The following is a 9,872-nucleotide window of genomic DNA, read 5'->3' as shown; positions in this document are numbered from 1 at the left end:
GCTCCATGCTATGATTTTGGTTATATTTATGAAATGGAGGGAATTTAAAGAGCTTTAATATGATGTACATGTTAAAATTTGGCTTTTGTACGTGTTATAGTTTTGGAGATACAACTATTTAAAGTTCGGAGGTCATGCTAATTAGTCAAAGGTTCACTGACCCGTATCTCAAAAACTAACAAGCCAAACTAAGAAAAAAATCAGTTGTGGGGGAGTTTTCAAATAGGCCAATCATCACACCAAATATCTTTACCATCTGTGAGGGTCGGGTCCAAAATCATGTTGAACAGACACGGAATGACACTATAGGAGAAAAACTGTACGTAGCAACACTGGAAATATGCATCTGATGGCTTTATATTACTTCTCATGTTTGTTCTTTAGCAGCATTACAATCATTTGGTTCTGTTGCATCAGCTGCTGCTGTAAAAGCTCCATCCTCTTCTCTCTGTCTGCCTCATCCCTTCTTCTTCTGGTCTCCTCCCTTTCTTCCCTGTCTCGCCTCATTTCTTCATCCCGCCTCCTTCTGTCTTCCTCTCGTTCTTCCTTCTCCCGTCTTCTTTCTTCATCTTGTCTCCTTCTTTCCTCTTCTCTTTCTTCTTTCTCTTGCCTTCTCTGGGCCTCCTCCCTTTTCAGCTCCAACTTCCGCTCTTTCATTTCTCTGTCCATTTCCAATTTCTTTAGCAAGAACAGGCTAGCGTCACTTCCTGTGTTTCTCTTCCTCATTTGTTTGTCTTCTTCCTCGGACTTCAACCTGAAACACAAAACTTAACTTATTATTCTCGGGTGATACACTACGCAAAGTTTACCCCCTTAATCCCCATGGAATGCGGTTGTCAGCTGTTGGCATGCCGTGCCACAAGACCGTGCAGCTAATTTGCAGCCATGTGGGTCAATCTGCAAGGTGAGCTTTGTGCCCATAGCTACCCGCAAGTAACAGTTTAATCAGTCACAAATTTTTCATGAGGGTAAAACTTTCCAACGTCAGAAAAGAATTAGACAGGAAATCATGCTAATTCTGAATCTGATGAGTACATAGTTCTTGTATAACTCGTATCCTTTCATTTTTTAACCACTAAAGACTTGAAATATGATTTGACAAAAAGCATGAATCTTGGAAATGTTTACAAACTTACCTTTTGTCTGTCTCACTGAATGACTCCATTGCACGTTTCCTCATCTCTACCCCATCCAGTTTCTTCTTCGCCTCCTTCTGTTTGTCTGTTGTCTCAAACTATTGCTCACTTTCCAATTCCACCAGGTCCTCCATAAGCTAAGTTAGCTCCTTGTTAATGTCGCTAGGATCTGGGGCGATACCACTTTCCCTCACTTCTTTGTTATTCCGTTTTACTACCTGATCTCTCAAGGCCTTAAACTTGTCCCTTACGCTTCTCTTCGTCACATCATTACCATGCTTACGTAGATTGGCCGCCACCTCTTCGCAGCATTTCCCCCTTTCCTTTGTTCGCTCTTTGTATTGAAATGGATTGATGTAATCCACTTCCCGGCACAACATGACGTTCATTTTCTCAGTCCAGGTAATTGGCCTGTTGAAAGTGAGAAAAAAAAAAAAAATTGACATTGTTAATGAATTTGTAAATTTCATTAACTCGAGTTCCAACTATATGTACGCGTTCTTTTCTAGACACGTCTCGATTACATGTATATTGCCCGAATACCAGGCTGGTTTCCATAGGTGAGAGAATGTTTTCTGTGGCTGGTCCCCGCCTGTGGAACCAGCTTGAAATTAACCTTAGGAGTCTTCCAGTGTACAGAGTATAAAGTCGGGTTTGAAAACTCATCTTTTTAAGCAGGCCTTTCTTAATTCATAGGATAATGTGTTTTTTTATTGCCTGGGTTTATAACATATTTTTTAATGTAAATGCAAAACCAAAACCAACCCGACCCGACCCGACCCGACTGAAAATATGGACAAACCGCCAGACCCGACCCGAAGTTTGTTTCGGGTCGTGTTTGTACATCATTAATACTAACCCCAACTCTAACCTCAACAATGAAAACAAAAATCCTCTTTTTCTGTAAGACAGGTTTGACATTCATCCCACCTACAATGTACATGAACCTCAAATAGGCCCATCATGCACATTTTATGGAACTCACGTTTTCAGTGGCACTGGACTGACTAGACTAGATGATGCAGATGGCTCTTGAGGCCCTCGAAATGGCGGAATGTCATCCTGTGTATTCTGCGTTGAAAGAAAAAAAATGAAAATAAAATTGAGTTATTAATTTATCAGGTAAACAAGTCACGAGATCAAGTGTTCAACAAGCCGTTTTAATTGATGCAGTACTGGCTATTGTTATGCGAGTCAACCGTTTGGTTCCTTGACATGATAATATCACATGTATTAGGAGCCAAGTATATTATCAGGTCAAGGAAAAGATTACATTATCGCGTATAAGATTATTTATTTTTATTATAGAGAGTGACACTTGCCTCAAATCAATGATTATTGTCATGTCTATCATGCAATACATTTACATATATATTGCAGAAAATGCTGGGTTTTGAAAAGCGCCCTCTATTGGAAATGGAGGGCATTTTTGGAAATAGAGCCCCCCCCCAACATTTTGATTTTACACAGGAGAAGTGTCCAGAGAAAAAGATGTGTCTACGTTTTAAATTGTTTGGTCCTTTGCCCTCGCCACCTCCACCCCAAGGAAGGCCAGGGAACACCACACAGGCTATGCTGGGTGGCGGTTGGTTACGGAATTCTTTCCCAATAGTTTGTTACCTGGATCCGGCTCTGACTCTGTATAGGCCTACATAGTAACTATAACAGGCTGTACTCGCAATTTCAGGGTTATAAACGCAAGGTGACGCAATAAGTAGACTTCGTTGAAGTACACCTGCTAGATTTTGCAAGGGGTCTCGACAGAAGCCTTTAATCCATTATCATCACTCTTGGCTCCGTGAAAACTGGTACAAACAAATAAAATGCACATAGATTCACATAAGTACTTGAAATTAGGTCACGAGGTGAATACATGTCATGCATGTACATGAATACAAATATCCAAATCCAAAGTGTAGCAAAACATCTGGTGAAAATGTCTCTGAAATGCACGAAAATACATTCTGCAATCTCAATACACAATACAGAATATATCATGTACCTCCTTGCATCCTATAAGTCTACTGTAGGATTCGCAATAGTAGATTTTTCTCAGGTTTAATCTCCAAAAAGGTCGCATAGACGCAAGTTTCATGCAAAAATGTGGTTGCTACAGCATGACGTTGTTCGTTTGTTCGAGGGAGGTATTCTGTACTCCACTAAATACTGCTTAAAGGTGCTGTGACAATCTAACAGTGATTCATCTGCATCAACATGGCTCCCCAAAATTAGACCTTTAACTCTAATTTAAAAAAAAAAACTACTAACATTTGCACAACAAACTTGTAGGTCGGAGGACCCTTAAATATACCAAAGGGGGTAAAACTGATTAACTACACTTAACTACTCCTTTAACTGAACACTAAGTCCTTAGCATAAGGTCAAGACATATGGGTAAGTAATAAAGATACTCTAGTTTCATTTCTTGTTGTCTCGAGTCAACTTATTCAGGCTCCTCGACGGGGATCTCTCCGATGTCCTTGTCTGTGACAAGCAAGACTAACTTATGCACAGGGTGTTCCAAGTATCTTTTAGGAGGCACCTGCTTGCCTTCTGCATCAAGGAGAGGGTCACCTATGAGAAGGCGAACACTACACACAAGGTCATCTTTTCCTGGAAAGACATCCTCAACACGGCCGAGTCGCCACTTGTTTCGAGGGACGGTGTCATCTTTGAGGATCACGATGTCACCGGTGTCAAGGTTAGAATGTGGACGAATCCACTTCCGCCTCAACTGCAAGGTCTGGATGTATTCTTTTCTCCAGCGGGTCCAATATTCGTTAGCGAGGAACTGGACACGACGCCATCTCTTCTTTGAGTAGAGGTCGGTTCGTTGGAAGCATCCAGGGGGTGGAAAAACCAACTTCGACTTCATAGTCAGCAAGTGATTCGGGGTGAGTGGCGCTAAAGAGGTCGGGTCATTCAGGTTATCAATCGTCAGGGGTCTGCTGTTGACAATAGCGGCCGCTTCCATCATGAGGGTTCTCAGAGAATCATCGTCAAGGTGCGAACACATCTGTTCCATCAGAGACAGGAGCACTCTTCGCACTGAGCGGATGTGCCTTTCCCATACTCCGCCTGAATGACTAGCAGTGGGCACATTCATCTTGAAGTCGACAAAGTCGCAATCTTCCTTGAGTAGGAATTTCTCAACTTGACCAGTATCCATTTCCTTTAAGGGCTTCTTCAAACTCTGATTGTGTCCCAACAAAATTGGTACCTTGGTCGCATCTCAGTTGTCTTATTGGTCCTCGAATGGCGATGAATCTACGCAATGCACTGATAAAGGCATCAGTACTGAGCGCAGTCGTAGTCTCAATGTGGATAGCTCGGGACACCATACAGGTGAAGAGGACACCATATCTCTTGAGTTCTTTCCGGCCTTCCCTTACATACCATGGCCCGAACAGATCAACTCCACAATATGTAAAGGGTGGCGCAGGTTCAAGTCTGTCTACTGGTAGGTTTGCCATCTTCTGTTCTTCAACCGGTTTGTATAGCTTCCTACACTTGACGCATTTGGAGATGAAGTGCGAGACGGCAGAGCTGCAGCCAATAATCCAATAGCCGCTTGCTCGGATCTGATTGGTAGTCATACTTCGTCCCTGATGACCGGCTACTTCGTGGAAGTGTCGGATTATCAGTTCAGTGATATGATGGTTTCTAGGGAGTATTGCAGGGTGTTTGAAGTTGGGAGGAAGGTCGGCTCTCCTGATTCGTCCACCAACACGCATTACACCATCTGCATCGATGAAAGGGTCCAGTCTATACAGGCAGCTCGTCTTTCTCATAGTCTTGTTCCGTACTCTGGTTTGTTGATCAACAGAGTTGCTGCAGACATCAAGTGAAGCCAGAATCTTTATTTCACTTGCAAAGGCATGTCTCTGAAGGAGTCGAATGGTCTCAACTTCTGACTGACAGAGCTGCTGAACTGTGGCTGGTTCGAAGAGAGGGATCGCATTCTCTCGTAGTGTTTTAATTGGATCAATCCTCTGTGCCTTCTTCACCGAGTGGGCTTTCAGACGGAATTTCAGCTTGAGGTAGGCTGCTACTGCTCGTTTAGCTCTATGCCACTGGGAGAACCTTTTCAAGCGTGCCAACATGGACTGTGTCTGGGTTGAGTGTGTGGAAAATGCCTGGATTTTCTTGTCTTCAGGGTCGTCTGGAAAGATAGTTGGACCGGTGGCTTCAATCTCAATCGGGATGTCCCTTTCCCAAAGAAATTCGGGACCATGCAGCCATCTTGACTGATTCAGTAATTCGTCCACGCAAAGACCTCTGGAGCCGTCGTCAGCTGGGTTGGCATCCGAGCGTACACTCTTAAAAATACGTGGTTAAAAAGTAACCACGTCGTGGTCATTTTTAACAACGTTCCCGTCGTCAAATATGCACCGACGACATCCGTGGTCAAAACGACCCCACCTGACGTGGTCAGTATAAATAACCACGTATTTTGGTCGATACTTGACCCCATTGTGGTCATATTTTTAACCCAATTCCGTGGTCAATTTAACCCCATTGCCGTGGTCAGCCATTTTGACCAATTCCCGTGGTTAAATTTTCACAATCCGATTTCGTATTCAAAATAAAAAAAAAAAAATTAAATTCATGGACTAAAAAATTCTACAAGTAATCCTGAAATGGTGCACTTAAAATGAAACACCTAAAATTCAACGAAGGGAAACTTAGACATAAGAAAGAATGCTTTTAGAGTGCTTTATCTTCAATACACATTTTTCTTTAATAAATTCTGAATATCCTTATACATTTGTTAACTTTTTTTTAAATGAATGCAGTTGACTCTCTTACTAGTCTTAGTACAAACAATTCTTTCATTTTTTTAGAGACATATGAGCACCAAATGTTACAAGTACAATTTAACAGCACACATATTTTTTCATTAATAAATTGATGTGTGAACAGTTTGTTTCACAAGTCTATTATATAGCTGATTATTTTAATCAACTTGCACAGGATACAGCATTCAGGTACATATACATGTATGTATTGTAATCATTGAAAATGAACTGTCAGGTTGTACATGTAGCTGCAATTATTTAATGATTGTGGTACAATTTTCAGTACATTTTAAAAATGTCAAGTATGCAAAAGCTACCACTTGTGTCACCTAATCCACATAATCAAAGATAATGTCAGGATTAAACAAAAAATTGGTTTTCAGTATTTTCTGCTAGATTTTAGAAAAAAAATAAACAAAATTTGTGAGGTCTATTTGCAGTAGAGAGTTTGGTTTGAACTGACTGAACACTGTAGGACCCGTCTATCTTTGGTTGGCATCCTCGTGTTGAAGGTTGTCGATGACATTCACTCACTGTTTGGACACCTAAAGAAAAAAAAAAAAAGGGAACTTAATAAATACTTCTGGAAGTAAATTTAATGATTTTGTTGCATCAGTTTGAAATTTGAGTTGCATGACTGATAGACAAAATCCTTTCACTCAGTAATTCATTTTTTTAATCTAAAAATTACATGTGCATTGTAAACATGTGTGTACATTTAATTTTCATGTTTGTGATACAAAATTACTTAATTGATGTTCAGAATGTATCCACAGTCGTAAGACTAATTCGAAAACCTCATTGTTGTAAACATGAAGAATAATTACCTTAAATTTAGTAGCATTAACACAAGCTGAACAGCATGCAATAACCAGCATGACAGCTGGCCCTCTACAAGTTATCTTCATGATGTTGGAGGCATCTATCAGTCAATCATCCAGATCATTGCAGGAATGGTCACCAGTCAGCCAGGGCTGAAAATAAAAACAAACACAGTTTGTTTTCAGGGCTGAAAATAAAAACAAACACAGTTTGTTTTTGTCAAAAATGTTATTCTTGGGACATTGGAAGACCATTTCAATGACTAAAATTACACATAAGCCTAGCCTGCATGTCCATTACTTGTGCCCGGCCCGCGTACGAGCTGGCCCGCGTACGAGCTGGCCCGCGTACGAGCTGGCCCGCGTACGAGCTGGCCCGCGTACGAGCTGGCCCGCGTACGAGCTGGCCCGCGTACGAGCTGGCCCGCGTACGAGCTGGCCCGCGTACGAGCTGGCCCGCGTACGAGCTGGCCCGCGTACGAGCTGGCCCGCGTACGAGCTGGCCCGCGTACGAGCTGGCCCGCGTACGAGCTGGCCCGCGTACGAGCTGGCCCGCGTACGAGCTGGCCCGCGTACGAGCTGGCCCGCGTACGAGCTGGCCCGCGTACGAGCTGGCCCGCGTACGAGCTGGCCCGCGTACGAGCTGGCCCGCGTACGTCAGGTATGTGGCCAAGTAGGCTACGATGACAGTTCTTACACTTGAATTTACAACAAATTTCGGTAAACGAGGCACACAAAATGGAATAATTTGCCCGCTGATAACGTAAGTTCAACTGTCAATGCCGAGGCACATTATGCATGACGGTAACATTCGTTTAATCAATGACGAGCTAGGCCTATGTCATGTAGGCCTATGTCATGTATGTGAAATCGCTGTTGACATGGTTGACCATGATCACGAACATAGGCCTAGCCTACCCGCAGCAGCACAGAAGCGGAACTTTGAACGAATATATTTCACTTTTTTCGGCGGTACATTAAATACCTTAACGGCTCAGGCGTTTTTACTCAATGAAAAGTATTGTATTACTTCGAAATAAATATAAAAACTGACTTACGTTGTTTGAAAAAGCTGATTCTGATCCACGAAACATCGGCACATCGAGCAACAAAGATGGCGGACAATGAAATGGAAATGTTCGCGCCGCGCACGGTGCGCATGCGTGAGTGTATGCTTTTTGACCACGGTTATATAACCCCGTTTACCGTGGTTATTTCGGGGTTACTACATTGACCAAGTGGATGTCAAAATGTTGGCAAATCAACCACGGATGTGGTCAAATAAATTTGACCACGGAAAAAATAACCACGTATTTTTAAGAGTGTACATGCCTCCACTGGGATGGCTCCGTATGGTCCCTGATTATCTGCACCCTGTTCGCCACGAAGACGTGAAATCTACAGGCATCAATGGCTATATATCCTAGGACAACTTGACTGTCTGTCCAGAACACTTCGCTGTAATCCTGGTAGTCAAGCTCTCTCTGAACCAGAGCACTCACTCGTACTGACACAACTGCTGCATTAAGTTCTAAGCGAGGGATGGTGACAGCCTTCAGTGGGCAGACTCTACACTTGCCCATCACCAAGACGCAATGGACTCTTCCTTCACCATTTCGAAGACGCAGGTAGGAACACTGTGCATATCCATTGTTGCTAGCATCCGAAAAATGGTGATCTTCGATGGATGTCAATTCTCCAAACTCTTCTGGCCGAAAACATCTCGGGACTTTGAGGCTCTGGAGGTGAATTAGGCTGCTTCGCCATTGCTCCCAACGCGATCTCAGCGGATCTGGGAGTGGGTCGTCCCAGTCAACTTGGTCTTTGCAGAGGCTCTGTAGAATTTGTTTTCCTACGAGTATGACGGGTGCTACCAGTCCCAACGGATCATAAACAGAGCAGACTGTAGATAAGACTCCACGTCTCGTCAGTGGCTGGTCTTTGAGAGCTCTCTCGACAGGTATGGAGTCGGATCGGAGATCAAGATCCTTGATACCCTTCGCACGGTCTCCAGGAGCCACTGCACTGATGACCTCCAAGGAATTACTGATGAACTTATGCAGACGCAGGCCACCTCGATTGCAAAGATCCTTTGTCTTCTGGATCATGTTGATAGCTTCTTCTTTGGTTGGAACCGATATCAGGCCATCATCAACGTAGAAATTACGTCGCACAAAATTAGCTGCCTCAGATCCAAGCTCCGATTCAAAGTCGTCAGCAATCCGTCTCAGGCCAAAGTTTGCGCATCCAGGGGACGAAGTGGCACCAAACAAGTGCACCTTCATGCGAAATACCTGAGGATCTCCTTCAAAGCTTCCGTTGTCCCACCATAGGAATCTAAGAAAATTGCGATGCTCTGCGTTGACTTTGAACTGGTAGAACATCTGCTCTACGTCGCAAATGAGTGCCACACGTTCTCTTCTGAATCGGCAGAGTACACCCGCAAGGGCATTCGTAAGGTCAGGACCCTGGAGAAGGTGATCGTTGAGGCACTCTCCGTTGTATCTCGCGCTACAGTCGAATACCACCCTGATCTTCTCAGGTTTCTTGCTATGGTACACTCCGTGGTGGGGTATGTACCACACGTGACCACTGTCCTCGCATTCAAGAAGCTCGGATTCTGCAACACGTTCTGCATAACCACTTTTGATGATATTTCGCATGAAGGAGCAGTAGTCCTGATGGTACCTCTGATCCTTTATGAAACGACTCTTTAGCTGGGCAAGGCGGCGGATCGCTTGAATCTTGTTATTCGGCAGTTCAGGAGGTTTGCCCTCCTTGAATGGGAGTGGCATGATGTAGTGACCATCTGGTTGCTGGCGGATGCCTTCTTGCATCTTCTTCATAAACTTGCGGTCATCAAACGAAACTGGAACATCACTTGACGCTCTTTCTGAAAAGTCAAGTTCCATCATTTCCGCAATCTCTGAAGGTTTGATCACCTCCTTGATGTGTGTTCTGAATGCAAGTAGAACATGGCCTCGCAAGGGGCTCAACTGCGCAATAGTCGTAGCCTTGTTGCCATTTTGTGATTGGTCAATTAACGACGTTGAAGTACATGTACGCAAGTACGTACGGTACTATGTACATGTACACGTACGGGCGCCGCATGTACA

The 9,872-nt window shown here is 43.6% G+C and overlaps 3 protein-coding genes across 3 annotated transcripts; all 3 read right to left on the bottom strand.

The window, feature by feature from the left end:
- Positions 1-208: 208 nt before the first annotated feature.
- LOC119734133 (GRB10-interacting GYF protein 2-like) lies at positions 209-2,578 on the bottom strand. The gene is made up of 3 exons (XM_038207489.1): positions 2,122-2,578; positions 1,137-1,547; positions 209-754 (listed from the first exon to the last, which is right to left on the bottom strand). Exons 2-3 carry the CDS (start codon positions 1,178-1,180, stop codon positions 361-363), a joined length of 438 nt encoding a protein of 145 aa, XP_038063417.1. The 5' UTR covers positions 1,181-1,547; positions 2,122-2,578; the 3' UTR covers positions 209-360.
- A 1,707-nt stretch (positions 2,579-4,285) lies between these two features.
- Positions 4,286-5,239, bottom strand: LOC119733816. Its single transcript, XM_038207186.1, has one exon. The coding sequence runs from the start codon at positions 5,237-5,239 to the stop codon at positions 4,286-4,288; it is 954 nt and encodes a 317-aa protein (XP_038063114.1).
- Positions 5,240-8,072: 2,833 nt separating this feature from the next.
- LOC119733815 lies at positions 8,073-9,668 on the bottom strand. The gene has a single exon (XM_038207184.1). The coding sequence runs from the start codon at positions 9,666-9,668 to the stop codon at positions 8,073-8,075; it is 1,596 nt and encodes a 531-aa protein (XP_038063112.1).
- Positions 9,669-9,872: the final 204 nt, after the last annotated feature.

This window comes from Patiria miniata, unplaced genomic scaffold (assembly GCF_015706575.1).
Source record: "Patiria miniata isolate m_02_andy unplaced genomic scaffold, ASM1570657v1 HiC_scaffold_26, whole genome shotgun sequence".
NCBI lineage: Eukaryota > Metazoa > Echinodermata > Asteroidea > Valvatida > Asterinidae > Patiria > Patiria miniata.
Note: the sequence above shows the minus strand (reverse complement) of the source record. Positions and strands in the feature narration are given on the sequence as shown.